This window comes from Hypomesus nipponensis, chromosome 11, assembly GCF_054491055.1.
Source record: "Hypomesus nipponensis isolate SF chromosome 11, ASM5449105v1, whole genome shotgun sequence".
Taxonomy (NCBI): domain Eukaryota; kingdom Metazoa; phylum Chordata; class Actinopteri; order Osmeriformes; family Osmeridae; genus Hypomesus; species Hypomesus nipponensis.
This window is the reverse complement of record NC_140371.1, coordinates 8,297,199-8,320,472: the sequence shown is the minus strand read 5'-3', so window position 1 is coordinate 8,320,472 and position 23,274 is coordinate 8,297,199. Positions and strand designations below refer to the sequence as shown.

The 23,274-nt window shown below is 43.5% G+C and overlaps 1 protein-coding gene across 1 annotated transcript in view; it reads left to right on the top strand.

The window, feature by feature from the left end:
* Nucleotides 1–23,274, top strand: part of csmd1b (CUB and Sushi multiple domains 1b) — a 390,765-nt gene that overhangs the window by 270,847 nt on the left and 96,644 nt on the right. Inside the window, exons 27-34 of the mRNA XM_084709424.1 lie at nt 2,724–2,842; nt 3,284–3,353; nt 3,458–3,574; nt 10,716–10,925; nt 12,240–12,428; nt 12,712–12,889; nt 13,436–13,581; nt 14,320–14,400. Of these exons, the coding sequence (XP_084565550.1) occupies nt 2,724–2,842; nt 3,284–3,353; nt 3,458–3,574; nt 10,716–10,925; nt 12,240–12,428; nt 12,712–12,889; nt 13,436–13,581; nt 14,320–14,400 (1,110 nt within the window). The remainder of the gene's footprint in view (nt 1–2,723; nt 2,843–3,283; nt 3,354–3,457; nt 3,575–10,715; nt 10,926–12,239; nt 12,429–12,711; nt 12,890–13,435; nt 13,582–14,319; nt 14,401–23,274) is intronic.

The following is a 23,274-nucleotide window of genomic DNA, read 5'->3' as shown; positions in this document are numbered from 1 at the left end:
GAATGTAAGAGAAGAATATGGAATTATTAGTAGTTAAATCTCTTGTTTTGTTACCCATGAACGTTTGTCTTTATTAAGCAAAATTGTGATTGGCCCAGTCAATGGCATATTAATTTATGACCATTTAGCCATAAGTGTTGGTCATGTGATATATATATATATATATATATATATATATATATATATATATATATATATATATATACACGCTGGTACCAGCTGTTAGCAAAATCAAGTAAGAGCCATATATGGATATTTTTTACACATTCCACATCCATTCCAGATCTGCTTGCTGACTTGACTACCTGCATGTGTGGACAGAATTCACTCTCTTCTGTCACATATCACTGGAAGGCTGTCACAAGAAGACCAATGATTGCACTAGACATAATGACATGTGGTCTGTAGTTAAGGATGAGTTGTACTCTCTAATCATCTTTTTTTGTTTTGGAGCTGTTTGTAAAGTCGTAGGTAAAAATGTGGTTGTTTTATTAGGGAAAGTGTCTATGTCCACATTCAGGTTTAGTTGGAGACCAGAGGGAAATATGGGTCTCACTGTTTGGGGTGAACCCTTGTCTACCTGACCTGAGAGAGGGTTGTCTCTCTCACTTTCATCTCTGATTGGGCAGGTGAAAGTTGATGTCCCACAGCTCCAGTTCTTATTGTACAAGGGAGAATGTTGACTCCCTCAGACCCTCTCTGATTGGACATAGCATAGTCTTGATTCCTTCTGATCCAGCTATGATTGGACAGATTGTGTTGCATTTGCACCCTCGGGCATAGGTGTTCCATGCAGCCTGGTGGCCAGCTATTGATCTGGTTTGGAGAAAAACACTGGGAAAGCTGCTGTGTGGAATGTGAGTGTCAGGCAGATGGAATTGGAATGCACAAGTGATATTGATCAACATAAGTGATCTGCTGCAAGTTTGGTAAAAGACAAGCCGCTCAGGGCTCTGACCATGTCAGGTCGCGCAGTTGTTCACCTTGTGGGTCACCATTTATTTTCATCCAGGCCATATACAACCTACACACAAACACAAAGGCTAGTGGTATTACCTGGATGAATTTTATAGATTAGAAGAGTGAGTGATATGTTGGCATCACAGTTCTTTGCTGTTGATAGGGGAGACAGATAATGAGATTGTTGTTCACACTCATTCACATACTGCAGTGCAGCGACCCCTACCGGATTACTTGTGCATGAAGGATCATCTTTCTTTAACTTTACTGTGATGGTTGTCATGGCAACATATTTTCAGGCAGTTCCCTGCAATGAACACTTTCAACCCACTGAAGGATGTTTAAAGAAAGGCACAAAACACCATACTTATTTGCATAAATATGCATTTGATCAGTGCATATTCTCATATAGTTTTGTTGTCTTTAGCAGTTAAAAAATAAATAAATTATTGTGAGATATGCATTATAACAGCAACTAAAACGAAGACTGGACAAAGCCTGAAAAATCCATGCCATCGCTGAACAGCTTACAGTTGCTAATGGCCATACGTTTCTGAATGGTGCTATTTTAGCTGAGTTAGTCAGTCAATACAGCATTATAGCAATACATTACACTTTCACATAGGGGGGGTGTTAGCCTCGTTTGGCCGTCCTGTGCTAGATAATACTAGATTGTATTAATCTACAAACCCCTCGCATACCCCTTGCAGAACATGTGTAACCCACTAAGCCTGGGGTTTTCAACCGGGGAGCCAAGGCCCCCTGGTGGTCCGTGGCGGCATTGCAGGGGGTCCCCAACACAAGCTTATGTTGATCAGTCCACCATTTATTTATTTGTTATTAGTGTTCAGAATCTCACGTGCACATAAGATTCTATGTATATTGATTGAGGTTTTTAAGTAGATATATCTAGATTTGTTTGAGGTTTTTAAATAAGAGCAAAATGGAAAGCCAAATGTTAAAACTTACTTCTATCCACATGCATGTACGCACGCACACACACACACGTAGGCACGCACGCACACACACGTATGCATGCCCACACCCACGTAGGCACACGCACATCAGTGGGCCGCGGATTACTTAAGCAATAAGCCCCAAGAGGCCGCGGTTTACGCTGATTTTAGAACAGGTAAGGAAAACCCCCTTAACTGTTCTAAAATCAGCGTAAACCACAGACTCGCGGGGCTTATTGCTTTTCTAAAATTGTTACTACAAATATTTGATATGGTTTCATCAATAAAAACAATTAGACACAAAATTGTTAAATAATAAACCGTAATTCTTCCGCTACTACAAAGTATAGTTCCTACATAAATTGTTGCCACGCAACAGCCAGATGGACATCTTTGCCGTCTTTTTCGATTTGAAATATTCGAAGCGCAGTAATATGGAATGTTAAAGAATGTTAACATTCTTAACCTGTGAGGTTATGCTGGATTTTTACAAGGATGGGAACAACCAGTTTTAGAATTTCTAGTAAGAATGGTGGTCCCTGGGACAAACCCAGTTGAAAACCCCTGCACTAAGCTATACCCTATGCATTGATGTACTCAAGGTAATGGATGTTCTTTGCTCTCACTCAAGGATGGATTCCAAACTTTGTTTAGACAGAGTTGAGTCCAGTGCTTTGGGTCTACATTATTGAGGCTATTCAGAATTGTTTACTAATGAGTCTATCTGTATGAGTGTGACAAAGTGTTTACATCGGCAAGATGCCATTTTGATACCAGTTCTAATGCCAGTTCTGTTTCTGCCTCCAGCGGTGGGTCTGACCACCTGTCCAGAGCCAATGGTCCCAGCCAATGGGATAAAGACAGGAGATAGGTACATGGTGAACGAGGTGGTGGCCTTCAGCTGTGAGCCAGGATACATACTGCAGGTGACACACCATGTCTGTGTCCATTCTTTGTCCTCTGCCCGTCTGTCCATATGTCCCTCTGTTTGCCTGTCTGACTAACTGTATGTCCATCTGTCAGTCTGCCTTCAGTTTGTATGTCTTATATGTCTGTCAATACCTTTCTTATAAATAGTGGCCTTGTGTATTGGTTGTGTAGACTTTTTATATCCACTGTATATGTGTGCTGTTGTGAGCTGATATTCTCAGTGCTGGCATGATAAAGCCCTCTCTAAGTCAGGAACTCCTCATGCTTGGTCAAAGGGCTGAACATTTTATGGGTAATGTATTTTTGTTGAGTGCTGCGTTGGCTATTATGTCTATTTGCATGGGAAACCTGGCACCCACAGCAAACACGAGTAACAGTTTGCTATTGAATTCCTCCCTTCAAAGTAATTTAATGCATCTACTTTCACGTGTTACCAGGGCCATTCCCACATATCTTGTATGCCGGGTACAGTTCGCCGTTGGAACTACCCTCCTCCTCTTTGCATTGGTAAGAATCCCTGAACACCTTTATGACCAGTTATCCCCTCACAAGGTGTTAAATTTAACTGTCAGTTTGATCACACTGTGTTCTGTTTGTGTTGTCTTTCTCAGCAAAGTGTGGGGGGACCCTTCTTGATATGACCAATGTGATATTAAGCCCCGGATTCCCTGGTAACTATCCTGGTAATCTAGACTGTACATGGAGGATTATTCTACCTGTGGGATATGGTGAGCTTGTGTTTACCTATGTTTTACCCAGGTCAATCGGTAAAATAAATCATGGTATACTAAAACCAGGCTTTACATAGTCTGTAGTTAATAGCTACAGTGTGTTAATATATTGTATAATGTTCAGGATGTTCAAAATAGAAACACATACATTTCATAACTTTTCATCTATTAGCATTTAGAGTACACAACCTCAACCTTTCAGTAACTTTTTAAATTGAAGTTAGCAGGGCTTCAGTCTGTTCAATTAAGACAGGGGCGCTTTCATTCTCATCAGAATCATACTTTTGATAACAGCATTGTGATTTACCTCTTCAGAGATGGGTCTATGGATAAAAAGTTCTAAACTCATGAACACATGAACCTATGATGTGACAGTGATTATGCAGCACTGTTCTCCTGATCTGGAATCATTTTATTAACTGTAAACCTTTTTACTCGCTGCGTGAGTTTGCTATATTCATACTGGTCAGCATCTACATGCCCCCTCAGGCTAGCGGCAATGAGGCTCAACGTGTGCGCGCCAACCAGATATTGTGCGTGGAGCATGAAAATCCGGATTCCTTGGTTATTGTGGTAGGTGACTCACACAAAGGCAATCTCACTCAAGATCTCCCCAAATACAGACAACTCATCAAATGCCCTACCAGAGAAGGGAACACTTTGGATCACTGCTACTCTTCAATCAGTAAAGCATACCATGCGGTTCGCCGAGCAGCACTGGGTCACTCAGACCACGCCATGGTCCACCTGATTCCTACATACAGGCAGAAGGTAAAGCGCTGTAAGCCTGCTGTGAGGACATCAAAACAGTGGACCAGTGAGGCTATGGAGGATCTGCTGGCGTGCTTGGACTCTACTGACTGGGATATGTTCATGACTGCCTCCAATAGTCTGGATGAGCTCACGGAAGCTGTGACCATATACCAACACGCATCAGTGTGAGCAACAACAACGACAAACCCTGGTTTACAGTTAGACTCAGAAGGCTGAGTTTGGACAAAGAGGCCACGTTTAGGAGTGGGGACAAGGACAGATTCAAGGAGTCAAAGAACAGGTTTAGCAAGGCGGTGAGAGAGGCTTAACGACTGTACTTGGAGGCTGAAGTGCCAGTTCTCTGCTAACAACTGGAGAGGGCTCAGGCAGATCACCAACTACAAGCCCAGAGCTCCCCACTCCACTAACAACTCTCATCTGGCCAACAACCTAAATGAGTTCTACTGTCGTTTTGAAAGACAATTGGACTGCCCTGAACTATCCCTCCCCCCGCTCCCCACCAACTCAGTGACGACACTCTCCATTCAGGAGAGTGAAGTTAACAGACTTTTCAAGAGGCAGAACCCACGCAAAACAGCTGGGCCAGACACTGTCTCCCCTGCCACCCTCAAGAACTGTCCTGACCAGATGTCTCTGGTGTTCACCTACATCTTTAACACCTCACTGGAGACATGCCATGTGCCAGCCTGTCTCAAGTCCTCCACCATCATCCCTGTGCCCAAAAAGCCCAGACCAACTGGACATAATGACTACATACCCGTCGCCCTGACCTCTGTGGTAACAAAGTCTTTTGAGCTCCTGGTGCTGGCACACCTTAAATCCATCACAGACCCTCTACTGGACCCCCTGCAGTTTGCCTACAGAGCCAACAGGGCTGTGGACGACGCAGTTAACATGGCCCTCCACTTCACTCTACAGCACCTGGACTCCCCAGCATCCTACGCCAGGATCCTGTTTGTGGACTTCAGCTCTGCCTCCATACCATAATCCCAGCCCTGCTTCAGGACAAGCTCTCCCAGCTGAACGTGCATGATTCCACCTGTAGGTGGATCACAGACTTCCTGTCTGACAGGAAGCGTTAAGCTGGGAACACAAGTCTCTGACTCCCGGTCCATCAGCACCGGATCACCTCAGGGCTGCGTTCTTTCTCCTCTGCTCTTCTCCCTGTACACTAACAGCTGCACCTCCAGTCATCCGTCCGTCAAACTCCTGAAGTTTGCGGACGACACCACCCTTATTGGGCTCATCTCTGGTGGAGACGAGTCTGATTATAGGTGGGAAGCGGCCAACCTGGTGACCTGGTGCAGACAGAACAACCTAGAGCTCAATACTCTTAAGACAGTGGAGATGGTTGTGGACTTCAGGAAGAACTCAGCCCCATCACCCTGAGTGACTCCCCAGTCAACACTGTGGAGTCCTTCCGCTTCCTGGGCACTATCCTCTCCCAGGACGTCAAGTGGGAACTGAACATCGGCTCCCTCATAAAGAAAGCACAACAGAGGATGTACTTCCTTCGGCAGCTGAAGAAATTCAACCTGCCAATGATGGTGCACTTCTACTCAGCCATAATTGAGTCCATCCTCACCTCCTCCAACACCGTCTGGTACGCTGCTGCCACTGCCAAGGACAAGAGCAGGCTGCAGCGTATCATCCGCACTGCTGAGAAGGTGATTGGCTGCAATCTGCCTTCCCTCGAGGACCTGCACACCTCGAGGACCCTGAGGCGAGCGAGGAAGATTGTGGCCGACTCCTCCCACCCTGGACACTCCTTGTTTCAGTCACTCCCCTCTGGCAGAAGGCTGCGGTCCATCAGGACCAATACTTTATGCCACATAAAGTATCCGCTGTTGGCCTCTTCAACAAGGCCAAGGGTCCACACTGACTCAAAAGACTTCCTACTTAAAACACATTATATTTACACAATTGTATCTTGTACATTTGTATTTTTTATAATATTTTTATTTTTTGTATTTTTATATTGTAATTGGCACCTTATATTTTATTTTATGACATCTTATATTTTATTTTATTGTACATTTAATTATTTTTATTCCACTTAGTACTGCTAATTTATGTACCCTATGTACCCTTAGTGTAGATAATCCACATTTAAATTTTAGGTTCCTATTTGTTTATTGTATGCACCTTCCTGCCAAAGTAGGGAGTCAGGTGGCTGAGCGGTTAGGGAACCGGGCTAATAATCTGAAGGTCGCCAGTTCTAGGGCAAGGCACTTAACTTCCCTCGCACTTCCCTCGGGTGGAATGTCCCTGTACTTACTGTAAGTCGCTCTGGATAAGAGGGTCTGCTAAATGACTAAATGTAAGTAAAGTCCTTGTCTGTGTAAACTTTCATGTCGATTAAATCCCTTTCTGATGAGTTCTGTACACAGCTTTCATCCATTACAAAGTTGCTTTATTTGTTGCTTCATTCAGAAACCTTTGCAGTCGGACCCAATTTAAGCAATTCACCTCAAAGCTGTTTGTGTTCAAGTTCAAGTCTTTTATTTGTCAGGTACACAGAACAACACAAGGTTAGACTGGGCACTGAAATTCTTAAGACAAGACAACGCAAGCACCTGGCATAACATACATGTACACAGAACATAATTTACATCTATGCTGAGCTTAAATAAGTGAAACTTCCTAAATATACAGAACAATAAATAATCGACTATACTAACCCTAATACTAAAACTTCCTAAATTACAGATAACAATAAATAGTACACTGTACTAATCCTAAATGCCAAAAAACCTGTTTCAACCCTATAACCTATTCTAACCTAAGTGGAGTACAGTGCAGTAGTGCAAATTTGCAGATCAGTGACTATGTCAATGACCATACAGGAGCCTGGTGGCGAGGTACAGTAGTGCAATGTAACTGAAGAGCAACCAGTAGCTGAAAGTGACAGTCTATAAGTGACTAGTGTGCAGTACATCAATGTCCATATCAGTGTCCATTCAGAAGCCTGATAGCCCTTGGGTAGAAACTGTTGTCCAGTCTGCGTGTGCGCGACCGGATGCTGCGGTAACGCCTGCCAGAAGGCAACGGGGTAAAGAGACTGAAGGATGGGTGGGAACTGTCTCTTAGAGTCCTGCCGGCTTTCCTTAGGCAACATGTGTGGTAGGTGTCCTGTAGGGCTGGGAGCTTCCTGCCGATGATGAACTCAGCAGAACGGACCACACTTCGTAGGGCCTTGCGGTCCCTGTCTGTGCAGCTTCCATACCACACTGTAATACAACCAGTCAGAATGCTCTCTATAGTGCATCTGTAAAAGTTAGTGAGGATGACTGAGTCTATACCAAACTTCTTCAGTCTCCTCAGGAAGAAGAAGCGCTTACGGGCTGCTTTGACTACCTTGTCCATGTGAACAGACCAGGTGAGGTCATTGCTGATGTTCACCCGAGGAACTTGAAGCAGCTGACCTTCTCCACTTCCGATCCATTGATAAGTAGGGGTGCATGCTCCTCCACCTGCCGCCTCCTATAGTCCACAATCATCTCCTTGGTCTTACTGATGTTAAGAGAGAGTTTATTGACATGACACCATGATGTCAGGGTGTCAACCTCCTCTCTGTAGGCTGACTCGTCACTGTCAGAGATGAGGCCCACGATGGTTGTGTCGTCAGCACACTTAACAAGGAGGTTGGAGCTGTGCGTTGCCGCACAGTCATGGGTGAACAAGGAGAATAGGAGAGGGCTGAGCACACAGCCCTGGGGGGTGCCTGTGTTGGTGATCAGTACAGATGAGGTGTGCTCACCGATCCTCACCACCTGTGGCCTCCCCGTCAGGAGGTGGAAGATCCACTTGCAGAGGGAGGTGCTTAGTCCCAGGTCAACAAGCTTGGAGACCAGTCTGGAGGGGATGATGGTGTTGAATGCAGAGCTGTAGTCAATGAACAGCATCCTTACATATGTATTCCCCTTGTCCAGGTGGGAGAGCGGTGTGCATAGTCAGAGCGATGGCATCGTCTGTAGACCTGTTGGACCGGTATGCAAACTGCATAGGGTCCAGTGTGGGGGGCAGTGAGGAGCAGATGAATGGTTTGACTAGCCGCTCGAAGCACTTCATGATGACAGAGGTCAGGGCTATTGGGCGATAGTCGTTCAGACATGTGACCTTGGTGTTCTTGGGCACAGAGATAATGGTGGTCCTCTTGAAGCAGGTGGGGAGTACAGACAGGTTAAGGGAGAGGTTGAAGATGTCACTGAAGACCCCTGCCAGCTGGTCAGCGCAGCCCCTGAGGGCCCTACCTGATATGCCGTCTGGGCCAGGTGCCTTGCGAAGGTTGATCTTCTTAAAGCACAGCCTCACCTCGGCTACAGTTAGTGTAGGCACACCACTGGCTTGGCCTTCAAGTAGCTCCACTGCAGGGGGGTCACTGTCCCTCTCAAAGCGAGCGTAGAAGGAGTTCAGCTCGTCTGGCAGTAGGACAGAGGACTGGGTCTCATTGTAGCCTCTCCCTTTGTAGTCTGTAATGGCTTTAAGTCCACTCCACATGCGCCTGGGGTCAGAGCCATGGTAGCTGGACTCCACCTTGGTCCTGTAAGCCCTTTTCTCTGCTTTGATGGCCTTCTGAAGGTTGTATCTGGCCTTCCTGTACTCATCAGGGTCCCCAGAGTTAAAGGCGACACTGCGGGCTCTCAGCTTGGCCCGGACCGCGGCATCAACCCAGGGCTTCTGATTTGGAAAAGACCGGACAACCTTCTTGGGGACAACGTCATCAATGCAGTGCTGGATGTAGCTGGAGACAGTGTCGGAGTATTCGTTAATGTCCCCATCTGCTGCTTCCCTGAACATCAGCCAGTCAGTGGTGTCAAAGCAGTACTGGAGGGTCGCCACACACTCGTCACTCCATAGTTGAACTGACCTCTCAACCGGTCTGACCTGTTTAAGCTTTTGTTCATATGCGGGGAGGAGAAGAATGGAGGTGTGATCAGCCTTCCCAAAAGCAGGGCGGGAGAGGGGTTTGTAACTGCCCTTGAATGTTGTTTAACAATGGTCAAAGATCTGGTCTCCACGTGTGAAGAAGTCAATATGCTGATAGTACTTGGGCAGGACTTTCTTCATGTTAGCTCTGTTGAAATCACCAACAACAATGAAGGCTGCCTCTGGGTGCACATTTTCCAGACCATTGATAATCCCAAACAGTTCATCTAAAGCAGCAGCCTTGTCTACCTGGGGGGGGGATGTAGACTGCACTCATGACGACCGCAGTGAATTCCCGAGGTAAATAGAAGGGTCTGATTTTTACAGTTAGCAGCTCAAAGACCGGAGAGCAGTGAGATGCTAATACCGCTACATCCGTAGCCCAGAGAGAGTTAACCATAACACAGACCCCTCCGCCCCTGCACTTCCCTGAATCAGCTGTTCTGTCCTGGCGGTATATGGTGAATCCCAACGGTGTAACCGCTGCGTCGGAGATCTCTGGAGACAGCCAGGTCTTGAAGAACGCCAGTACACAGCAGTTCCTGATGTCCCGTTGGAATTTGACACGAAGTTCATCCATTTTGTTGTCGATGGACTGAACGTAAGCTAGTAAGATGGTTGGAAAAGCAGGTTTGAAGCACCGTTTCCGAGTTCGAACAAGAACTCCAGCACGTCGGCCTTGTTTCTTCTTCCTCCGTCTTGCAGGTAAACAGAGCGGCGGAACAACAAAGGGCCAGCTGCAGTCCGAGCTCACACTCCGAAAAGTGGAATTAAAGTTTGTAAAATAATCCTTGCCAAGTGACAACTTAATGTCCAGAAGTGTCTGCCGGTCGTACTGAATAAACGACAATATAACGTTGACAAAACAAGTAACGAACACTCAAATGACAAACAAAAAGCTAAGTTTTGGCGGAGCTCTTGTAGGCACGGCCATCTCTTAGGCGCACCGGATGAGGCGACTTGTGCTGGCTACTTATTTGTGGTGTTTTATAGTTGAGATGGGGACAGAACAAAACTAGTCAAAGGGAACAAAGCAGAACAAAGCTATATGTTGACAAGGTAATTGTGAGTGATTTAGAAATCTATTCAGGCTCGTTTCCTTGCACAAAGGCCTTCGATTCCCAACATTAAAGAAATATAGTAAAACATGGAGATATTCTATACTGCTAGTTTCAGAACACAGCACTTAAAAAGCCAATAAATACTGCAATACTATTCATGATATTTCCCCACAAATTAGGACAATGTGTTACTCTGGATAGATAAGAATCAATAAAAGGACAGTCAACAAAAACACGTACATTTTGTTAATACATACTTCCATGACAAGTTGCCATCAAAGCCAATACTTTGTACAATACTGCAGGACAGTATTGTACAACACCTGCATGGAGGCCACTGATCTTCGCTGATCTTCGGTGTGTTTCTATCTCAGGTGCTCATATCCAGTTCTTGAACTTCTCGTCGGAAGACAACCACGACTTCCTGGAGGTACGAAATGGGCCGCAGCACAGCAGCTCCTTAATTGGTCAGTACAGTGGCAACCAGCTCCCGCCCAGCCTGCTTAGCACCACGCATGAGACGGTCATTCACTTCTACAGCGACCACTCAGAAAACAGACCTGGAATTAAACTGATCTATCAGGGTGAGTGACCTGTCCACGTCCAGCTATAACAATAAAAAAACGTTTTTAGACCTCTGTCCATCATCTATCCATCCTGGAGTAAGATGCTGGAAAATGTCAAGAAACAAATCTCAGCTATTTAGTGTTTTCTCCTTAAAATGTTTTGCACCTCCAACAATACATAAAATATATTTTCTCAGATACTGTACTTAAAGTAAAAAAAAGGAATGGAATGCCCCTTCACATTTCAGTGCACTTCTAAGGTATACCCACTTCATGGATTTCAAGACTGTACTATATATATATTTGTGGAATGAGCAACACAGCTAACCGTTTGGGTAGCGGCCCAAAATGTTTTGCCAAAATCCTCTGCAATATTCTTCTGTTGGTATTCACTTTCGTTTTGAGCTTCAAGTGGGATCAGCTTGGGCGTGCTGTATGTGCCAGAGTGAGCAACGCAAACATGTTAGCTGACTTGCAACAAATCCTGGTTGAGGAATGGGATGCCATCCCACAGCAGTGTGTGACCAGGCTGGTGACCAGCATGAGGTGCCAAGCTGTTGTGGCTGCGTATGGATCTTCCTCACGCTACTGAGGTCCCTGACAGTGTAAAATGAATAAAGTGTAAAAATGGCCAATATGTGTTGTTTTTTCCTTATTACTGTGGGAGAGTGCAATTATCTAATCCACCAAGCAACGCAAAAGGAGAGTGAATACCAACAGAAGAATATTGCAGGGTATTTTGGCAAAACATTTTGGGCCGCTACCCACACGGTTAGCTGTGTTGCTCATTCCACGAATGCACGATCCTTACAAGTTGTACTTCATTGTAAGGTGACTAATCAGGCTTTCCAATTATATAAAATACAATACCAATTGGTATTATTGAAGGGGAAGAATAATCGACCAAAATAACGTTTCAGAACGTTTTTTGAGGGGTTTAGATAGATATATCTATATCTCTGCCAGTTGAGCTGAAGTGAGGAAGCGATCAGCTGTCAAGACAAGTCTCAAGACTTAAATGTACAGTAAAGTTTTGTGCTCTGGGAATTATTGAGAGCGAGTATGTAGAGGCCTTCCTCTTGCTTGCAGACACACGTCCAGGGTAACTCCAACAGGAGGCATTAAGATGCACAGAAACCACCAAGAAAAAAGAGATCTCCTGGGATCCTAATACAGACTTGACTCTGCCCAGCTTACATATCTCAGGGCTTGGAGAGCAACTCAGGACAGGTTCAGGTCTCCAAACGGTTCTGCACTATATATTCTGCAACTCCTCAGTGATTTTCAGTATTTGACCTCTTGTTCTCACTGTTTGTTTTCTTGCTTGTTTAGCCTATGAGCTCCAGAACTGCCAGGATCCATCCCCGTTCCTGAACGGTTACATTATCAACAGCGACCACACTGCTGGCCAATCCATAGCATTTGAATGCTTCCCTGGCTATGTTCTGATTGGCCACCCTGTGCTGACTTGCCAACATGGAACCAATAGGAAATGGAACCACCCGTTTCCACGTTGTGAGGGTGAGACTTGTAGATGAATCATCTACATTGTTTAGCCACAGACTATAGTAGTGTCTCTGGAGACCCTGTATCACTTCATAATTGGCTTTGGTTGGTTGCTTATTTCTTGCCACAGAGCATGTTACTCCTAGGTCACTCAGCATTAGTGCAGTTGTAAATCTAGAATAAAAACATCTTAACACTTCTGAATATTGATAGTCCACATTCCCCATAAATACAACTCTTAAGGGTTAGCATTCAACATGCACTCATGTTGACTATTTCCTTCCCTGTCTGGCCACAGCTCCTTGTGGCTACAATATCACAGCAGAGAATGGGACCATCTATTCTCCTGACTACCCAAACGAGTATCCCAACTCCCAGGACTGCTCCTGGCTCATTACTGTACCCCATGGACATGGTGTCTACATCAACTTCACACTGCTGCAGACTGAACCTGTTACAGACTACATCGCCGTCTGGTAGGAAGGATGACGCACATATATGTGCACATACACACCAAAAACCTGCCGATCAACACATCACCCCATTCTGTATCCCACATAATACTGAGAATGCTGTTGACTGTGACTGTCGACTTAAAGAAAGTCATAGTGTAATATGCATCTCTTTCTCGTGGATTAAAAATATGTATTTCAGAGAAAAAAAACACACTGTGCTCGAGCTGGGCCCTGTGTGACTCCTGTAGGTTATTCATCTTCAGAGAGCATTAACAGGAGCCAGTGCACTGGACACATAATTTTCTGTTATTTTCATTTCTCACAGTCCTTTAATGGAATGGTTTTTGATGAAAGTCAGCACAAAATACACAATAGATTCAGAAGCAAATTGATTGAAACCAAGCGTGGTGAAAAGCAGGGAATGAATGCAGAATTGGATGTGTGTTATAAATGTAATGCATTTCAAATGTGCTGGTATGTGTGGTTGTGTGTGAGTATGGTTATGTCTTGTGTGGGTGTGTGTGACTGCGTATGTGTGTGTGTATACGCAATTGTGCGTGTTTTTAGGGACGGTCCAGATCCGAGCAGCCCACAACTGGGTGTCTTTAGTGGGAACACGGCCCTGGAGTCTGCCTACAGCTTGTACCACCAGGTACTCATCAGGTTCCACAGTGACTTCTCAACCAGCGGATTCTTCATCCTAAACTTCCACGGTCAGTTTTTGCGGGTTATGTATAAGATCGCTACACGATCGCCCCTTTTCTGTTGTTCATAACCAATGAGGGAGAACCATAAAACCTATGAAATTATGAGACCCATAAAACAACTTTTCAATGTAAGGCCTTGTGAATGGTGTTGCTAACTTAACCTTAAATAATAGTACCTCTCTCACAGTCCTTGGCCAGACTCCACATGGCTCTAAGGCCTGTGATGGCATGTTGCAGCTTGAAAAAATAATAGTAAAGACAAGAACAATTTCTGGGGAAATTGTGAGGTGTGCTTACGTTGGAGAGCAGATGGGTCAGTTAGGTCAGTTTTCTTACCTAGATTTTACAACTGATATGTCTGTATATGTCATGTATACTTATACTTATAAATATTGCATAGTTTAAAAAGCATACATTTGCTGCTGCTCATTTACACTTCAAAATACTAGAGTGAAGTGTAGAATGAAACAGGGTTCTCTTCTCATTTCAGTACAGTACCATCTGCAAACTGAAAATATGCCCCCAAAAACATAAATAAGCTTGAAATGTATTTCTGGAAAACTGGTAACTTCTAGTATAATGAGTTTACTAGAAGTGATCATTTTGTGTCAGTAACAACATCCCCATCTAAAGACTCAGGGGCATGATGGCTGTGCCACAACCGTGGGACAGCCACGACTAGAAATGACTAGAGAAAAAGTACTAAAGAGTAAAAAGTTGTAACACTTTTGATTCCTCCCCCAGCCTACCGTCTGAAGAAGTGTCCCCCTCCCCCGCTCGTGGAACAGTCTGAGATGATGTACGAGGATGACGACTATGAGATAGGTGGGTGTTTTATGAGATGGAAGTGGTCTGGTCATGAGTAGTCAGTACTCCATGTGCAGCTGTACAGTGATGAAATGGGCTATTTTGTTGCACAACAGTGGCTCAACTAATTACTTAGACTAGTGAAGTGCCCATGCCCGTGATGCAGCCGGTGATGGAGATATTGATTAGTTGATTCAATGACACACACACACACAGATAGAAGTACAGTGCCCGTCGCGGCTTTCGCTAGTGCTGTACAATTTTCAGAAAAACATCTCAATTTGTGAACTCAGTTTGTATAAGGTCATTAGGAGTTCTGAATAACAGTTTTCAATTGACACAATTACCTCACACTGTTAACACAATTGACCGTTCCCGAAACTCCTCCCTAGAACGGCCCTCGTCCAATCGTACCTTAGCAACCGCTACTAAGAGAAGAAGGTCCGTCAAGCTTTGACTCGGAAGCAACATGGTTAAACGGTGTACCTATGGGACGTGTCGATCTGACACTAGATATCCCAAAAGTTTAGAGGGAGGTGTGATCTTTTTTCCATTTACAAAGCCGAAGACTCAAGAGGGAAGGTGCCGGCGGTGGATAAAACAGTGTGGGAGGCCCCACTCCCAACTTAATTTAGAGAACATCACCAAACAGAGCATATGTCTGCTCCAAGGTAGCTAGCTAGTGTTAAGCTGCTAGCGAACAATATCTAAGATGTTAGTTGAGAGAACATCCCCAAACAGTTATGGTTCATGTAAACTAGTATTATTACCACTACTAGTGCATAACTAGTGACTCCAACAAATTTGTTAATGTTAAAATCAAAATGTTAATGTTAACGTCTGTAAAGCTGAGCTAGCCAACGAACGCCAGCAAGTTGGCAGGAGCTTTAAAATACTGTATCAATGTTGAATAAAACGTCCCAACAAGCCATTATAAACTTATTTTATTTTAATCTTTGTAGAATTTTGTGAGTGGGCGACCTATTCCTGAGTATCCCAACCCTGTGCTTGCTGTTCAAGTGCCTGGCCAGACAAGGCTACTTGAGACCTGTATGCTTTGGCTTCGATTTCTGTTGTTTCCCCTTCGTTGCTAACTTTAATATTTTGAATATATCCTTCCACTGCATATTGCAGTCCCTTCTGCCTGGATCTGGGAGATATCGCAGAGGTATTACTCAAAAAATCCTCACTCACACTGACAGCTGTCACGCTTATCCCCATTCTCGCCATGGCTTTTGGGTTGACAGTTCCGGGAATTGTGTCGGACGTAGCAACAATAACTAAGGGGGCGTGGCCTGGGGAACGGTCAATTGACTACAACACTATGTCTGGTTGCTAGCTCTACTATTTAAACAGAATGTGCGTTCTTTTATCCATTTCCCAAAATAAACAGACTAAATTTGTGTTTTCTTGTATTTTTCCTTATTCTTATCAAACACTCAAAAGATTTGCTGAAAAACTTCCTTGGGTCTTGAGCCATACACCTGCCAAATTTCAACTTCATACAATGCCCAGAGAGTAAAAATGTATACAAATTGCAAAATGCAATCCAATATGATGAAATTCAGATAAATACATTGTCAATTCCCAAATATTTCAAACCCAAAAAATGGTTTTAACGTTTAGAAATCAAAAGAAATGCATTTGAACATAAATGACACCTACCATTTTAACTGTAATGGTCAGGCTTTCTAATGGTTTACCCTTGGTGTCATTTTTTGGGGGTGTGCGTGAATTCGGCAGCACAAACCATTGTTATCTCACATATATATTTATTGTGAGATTGCTGTTAAGCATTCACCGTTTCTGAGATTTACATGAGTGTGTACGAGAAAGCCGAGAGGGCTCCTCCTCCTGCCGCCTCCTATAGTCCACAATAAACTCCTTATCTTGCTGACATTGAGAGAGAGGTAATTGTCCTGGCACCATGATGTCAGGGTATCAACCTCCTCTCTGTAGGTTGACTCGTCACTGTCAGAGATGAGGCTCACAATGGTTGTGTCGTCAGCACACTTAACAAGGAGGTTCGAACTGTGCGTTGTAGGAGAGGGCTGAGCACAAAGCCCTGGAGGGTGACTGTGTTGGTGATCTGTGTGGATGAGGTGAGGTCACCGATTCTCACCATCTGTGGCCTCCTCGTCAGCAAGTGGAAGATCCACTTGTGGTGCTTAGTCCCAGGACCACAAGCTTGGAGACGAGTCTGAAGGGGATTATGGTATTGAATGCTGAGCTGTAGTCAATAAACAGCATCTCACCTATGTATTCATTTGTCCAGGTGGGAGAGAGCGGTGGGCATAGTCAGGGTGATGGCATCGTCTGTAGACCTGTTGTACCGGTATGCAAACTGCAGAGGGTCCAGGGTGGGAAGCAGCGATGAGCAAATGAATGTTTTGACCAGCCACTCGAAGCACTTCATGATGACAAAGTTCAGTGCTATCGGGCAATAGTCGTTCATGCAGTTGACCTTGGTGTTTTGGGGCACAGGAACTGTGGTGGAGCAGCTTGAAGCAGGTGGGGAGTACAGACAGGCTGAGGGAGAGGTTAAAGATGTCTCAGCTAAATATAAAAAGGTTAAAATGAGACTATTATTGTTATTAACAATTGTTATTGTTGATTTATTTGTTGTTACTTTTAGAACATACAATAATAGCATTTCTAGGCATACAATTACTTGTGTAGGCATCATTATTTGAATAAAAAAACAAGTCAAGAGTGGTTATAGTGGTTTGATTCAATATTGAAGAATTACATGAATTAGAATATTTGGGTTTGGGTATTGTGTGCCGTGTTAGATGGGTCTTGATCTGAGTCCAGACCAGGTATAGATGTATATTCATAGAATGGTCATATTTGAATGGGAAATTCATGAGTCATAAGACTCTTAGACATTGTATTCATTGAGATTAGCAGACGCTATTATACAAAGTGACATTCAAATAAAATGGCAGACACTTGGCGTAGCGGCGTCCATCATTGCAGACTCTTGACGTAGCGGCGTCCGTGATTGTCAGGCGTAGCAATGGCTGTATGTTGTTCTGGTGTGCGAGGGCACTTGTCACCCCCCATACTCCTTAAACAGGCTCTGACAGTACTGTAGCCTACTACTACACTCTGCCAGTGGGCGAGCCAAGTCTGTGACTCTGAGGCTAACGTCAAAACAAGACGTGGTCTCACTCAAATTCCAAGTTTTACACAAATCACAAAAATATGCTGACCCGCTGGCTGTATTTGCATTCGCCATATATTTAAAACACTGCTCTCCCTTTTGATGTAGAATTGAACCTGGTATAAAATTAAGAAAATACTCATCAGACGCAGATCGACAACAGCTGCCGCAATCGTCCATGGCATCGAGGCTGACGGGGCTCTCACGAAGCAAACAAATCAAAGTTTTTACAGCAACCTACATTAAACGACCCACACTCGCTCAAACTACAAAGACTTTTCACGACCTAAATGAAAAATCCGAGATTGCAGTTCCACTCAATCGCTTTCTCAACAAAGCCAAATGGTTGCGATATTTTGGGGGTGGTATTTTTCACTCGTAATCCAAGCTCCAATTTGCGTGCTAGAACGTCTCTATTGTATCCATGCGTTGTTGCTAACATGTGTTGACGTGGTGACGTAGCTAGCACAGATTACCCTTCGTCGACTAAAGGCACTTTGTCGCCACAAGTACGTTGTAACCTCCTAAACTGTGCAACGGAACGTAAATCCCAATACAAGCAACGCAATCGAGACCAAGACGAACATTTCGACACAGGCGTTGTCTATGTAGTGCAAATATTATAAATATGTTTTTTTATGGGTGGAAAAAGAAGAGAACTAGAGAGGGTACAATTTCTGGGGAAATTGTAGGGTGTGCTTGCTTGCGTCGGTTGCAGGTGGGTCCGTTTTCCCTTCTAGTGATATTTTCAAGCATTTAGCCTACTCATATTGCATAATTCATTAAAAACACCCAGAACCCCACCCCTCGGCTTGAGGCATCGGCCCCGGTGGATGTAGGTGGCATTGCATTTCGGATTTTCTACCCGACTCGTCCAATCGTTTTTATTCTATTAACTCCAGTCAACATTTCTAAAAATATCTCCCCCAATAAATGTTGTTTTTTTCTCGAACCTGGCTCATACTGCTAGCTTTTTCATAGAATCATTTTTCCTGATTTTTGTTAAGTTTTAAACCAATCCGAAATGGGTAAACTAGCACCCCATTTCTTTGCTTACGTCAAGAAAAGTTGCAAGCCTAGAAATGTTTTCGCGGATACGAACAGGGGACGAGCACAAAAGGGAACACTGATTTACCTGAGCTGAATGAGAACAAGGAGAAAGGACTTGATAATCTACAGTTGCCTGCCTTTATTGTAGCACGTTTTACAAATGGTTGCAGTTTATGTCCGTTATTTTAAAGCAGATTTAACCATTTTGTAATGAACGCTATTATGCTCATGGCATGACAAACGTAATTATAGCATAATATAATTAGTTATAATATCGTGGCATGTTACAGCCTCATTATTGATTGTTGACATGTTATTCTGGAGCAAAGACGAATATGAATAGATCATGTCTGATAACCACAATATTGTTATGGTCATTATATTGTTAGAACGTTATTTCAGTTAACACCACAATGATGGCATTAACAACGGTTAACGGCTAGAAATAGTAAGCAACACTCATCATCATTATAATAGTAACATAGGTATAGGCTTAATTTAGCTTGCTTTGCCGATAGAACAACGACGGAGCCAGATTCAAGTTGACAGTTTCTTTAATCCAAAACAATACTTAAGCAGTCAAACTAAAAACATGAAGCAAAAAGAACAACGTATAGGCCCTGCACGTACAATACTACTGTACTACTAGTATAGATTTTCGTAAGTTCACATTTAGCTTCTTGATCGGACTTGTACCACATTCTGACAGTTTTCTGCAATACCTTAGCTCCAGCTCACAAGCTCACGACTGGTTGTTGCAAAGTATGACGTGTACAGCTAGGTGCAAGCATGTACGAGTTTTGGAGCTAGGAACAAGCTTCTTTCCAGACCGACTCCGGACGAGTCGGTCTGGAAAGATGGCGCAGTCCATTTCGCGCTCCCGCTTGCCTCACTGCGCCACTGAGCACTTTTCAAAGAAATGAATGGGGACGCTGATGAAGAAAGTCTGTCTCTTCATAAACGAAGCAACTAAGTTCAGTTGAGTTCTGGATTTTAATAAGTATTTATCAATCTGCAGACTGGGAGAGAAAACTAGACCTCTGACAATAAAAATGACAACACAACACCAGGCTTAGGTCTCAATCATGTCTCTCTCGGCTCTGAAGGCCGGAGGACCATCTTTTATAGGGCACAAGAATGTAAACATAGATAGTGACAGTCAGACAGTAATGATGTTACAACAGTCTCAGAGAAAGAGATTCACAGCTCCCAACACATGACCACTCAGACTAGAGAGTTCATAGTTAGAGCTCTCCTTGTAGTCATGACAAGGAACATTTAGTCAGTACTTTCTCCTGATCTCGAATATCTATTAACCCTGACACATAGACACAATCTACTCTTATTAATAGCAAGCTTACATGAGAACAAACTAACTAGTATCCAATGACTAGTTCTATTGATTTGTGAATAATGTAAGCACACAGGAAATCGCAATTTCTTCCACAACGCCATCTTGGAAGAACAATCTAGCTGTGTCTATTAATATATAAGTCTATGAGAACACCCTTTAAAAAAAGCGAACCCCCTTCGAAACAAGCAAACCCCCTTTGGAACAAGCTATTGTAACAACGTTGTCACTAGCAGTATTTCTGATGGAATTGCGATTCAATCAGTACCGTCTGTTAACTGAAAATATGCCCCCCAAAACGTAAATACGTTTGACATTAATTTAAGGGGGACATGGCTAATTCAAAAGCAGTTTGCTAGAGGCAAGCAAGCTGCTGTTGTTAGCCACACTTCACTGATTGTTTGAAAGCGCCGGAAATGAGAATGTTTCTTTTGACATAATAAAGTTTAGCCATAGCTGTGGCATTGAAGGCAGTAGCCTACTACTACACAATACCAGTGGGCGAGCCAAGTCTGACTCTGACTCGGTGTCAGGAATATTAATCTATCAAGCATTGCACAGTCAGCCGGTGAACGACTTTAAGAAAGTTTATTGCTTGCGGCCGGCCCACAAGGAGACAAAAACATCACACGCCATTGTGCTACAAGTTTGTCTGCTAGCATGTTGCGCTAGCTAGCTATTTAAGCAGAACCGCTCTTTACAGTCATTTGTTAAGACAAAGGCATGCAAATGTTCCATTGCTCTTCTTCATTGGCTCCTTGCAGAGACCTGGTGCGCGTGTGTGCGTGCGTGTTTACGACATCAACCCTGATTGAAACACAACAACAACAGGATCTCCTGATGTCGAAAAATCTCCTTCACAAAAGGTGTCAACAAATGGTCACCAGACCTAGAGTCTCCATCGATAGTCTTTGTCACACAGCATCTCATTAAAACCAACAAACCCCCAACATCTTCTAGTCTTCAGCCCCAAGATAAGGGTCTTGAATGTTTACTCACAGTTTCATTGATATCATTCATATGAAACAGTATATGCTTCTTAAAGGGGCAATTGACAGTTTTTGGGGGGTATTTCACACTGTTCCTTAAGGTCTCCAAATAGGGTATGTAACATTGGTTGGGTTGAAAATGGCCCGGGTGCTGTTCTATGCCCACTGACAGATCCTCTGAAATGTTCCCGGGAAAAAACACTAGCTTTTCTCCTTTTATTGTATGCTCATTAATATTTAGATGAGCTGCGCGCTGATTGGTTGGTTTTCAAAGAGTGAAGCTGGGGAGCAAAAACGCAACACGGCCAACAGCAGCACTCGCTGAAACGCCGAAGTTGGAGACTTGAAATAAAAACGTGCAAATAAATCTATTGTGTCTACTCAACACTGTTTTCAACAGATTGACTATATATCATTTGAAATGATAACATTACTTGTTTCCACTTCTGTTGTTGAAGCAAACTGGATTGACTTGGGTGGGTAGAACGTTAGGCTACAGCTTAGCAACCAAACCATATCCTGATTCTACTCGGCTTCAGTTAGCTAGCTAGCTCTAAATAACTTGCTGAAAAATAACATGACCAAGATCTGGACAAACATGCATCTTGAATTGTAGATTTACATTACACAGGTTATTTATTTGAATGAAACACAGACAGGAACATGAATCAACGTTAGCCCCATTGCCAATAAACTAGGCTAAATTATCACACATTCTACCTATGCAATTGTCCAAGGTTGTCAAAACTGTCTCAGGTGAAATGTTCAGAGCAAATGAATGATTGAATGTCGAACTTCGCCGGGATCTTCTCATAAGACAACAGCAGCCATGCCTGTTTAATGTTTGGCTCCTTGGGAAGACTGTGAGTGTTAGCCTTCCCTGTAGGCTACAGCCTGGAACACAGCATTTTCGACCGCGGTCCTTTTTCAATATCCTTGTTATGATTCAAAACGTTCTTCTTTGTAATTCCTTATAAGTAGCTTACACAGAGCAGCGCGCAGCTAAACTAGTATCGGAGGTAGACGCTACCTCGGGCTGGTCAGGATGTAAATTCTGGGGCGTGACAAAGATACAGACCAGAGCCAATAAGAGGGCGATCACCGGTCCCACGTAGGACCGGTAGCTTTGTTGAAAAGCTAGCGTTTTACAGCCAAATTTTTTCTTTTCGAGATTTGACTAGGAACGAGGTGTCAATGGACTTTGATATTCACGGTATGTTCATTTTACCCACCGAACTGTCGTTATTCAACTATGACAAGGTAAAATCGGTTTTGCAGTCAATTGCCCCTTTAACACTAGAAGCGCCAAGCCATCCTCTACTTATTGCGCCATTAGGGGTCCAATTGACCCGTGAGTCTATAGACAGGGATGTGTTTACTAACATGTAACGATCGCGAGATGGGGCTTGTTGCATGGAGCAAAGGCATGGTTGGAAAATCAACATGCCTTTGTCAATCTGTCATTTATTTCCGTGTTTTTAGTCAGTGATTATTTAATTTGAGCGTTTGTTGTCAAGTCCTTCAATCATTCAGCAAAATTCGATTTTTTTGCCAGAAGAGACATGGGACAGCTGGGACATGGGATAATTGCATTGTGCACAGGATTTTTTTTTGCTTTTTTTTAGCTGGTAACCCGAAAATGCATCTTTCAGACTGTTTGAAAGATGTGATTCATATCACATCTTTCAAGACCCCCTAATGATTGATTGTGTAGTGAATCTATGCATTTGGTCTCAACAGTTCCTTTCAACGGTTTCTAGTTAATTCAAATCCAGTTACCCAACATTCCTAGTATTCTATTCTGATAGGCCTACTTACAGCTCAAGAATACATTTAATTTAGCTTATTATGTTCACACAATCTTTGTACAAAATATGGGCATTTGTTGTAGCCAGATGTGTACGCGGTTGTAAAATGCTAATTTACTTATTTATATCTTTCAATATTTCAGAAATGCTGTTGTAAGATATTTCATTTAGTAGGCTGCTATAATGTTAGGTAGGAATTAGAAAAAGGGACTTGGATTGTGAAGGAGGAAGTTGTGTGCGAGTGGAGACAGTGGCTGTTTATCAATACGTATTTTTCCGTTCTTGCAAACTCGTTTGACGTCATCTTTCATTGCCCAAGTACGGTTCCAATCCAAAGAACACAAGTCACCAAGAACACCAAAAATACCCCGAAATTTTCTTGATCCGCCCGTTTTATCGAGGATGCATTGGATGGTGACTGTCAGCGAGAACACGTCTGATTTCCCAGAAGTCATTGCAAGAACACGAATCTCAAATCGTTCTCGGTCCTCCCGGTCTTGAAAGACCGTTCTCGCAAGACGCTTGGCA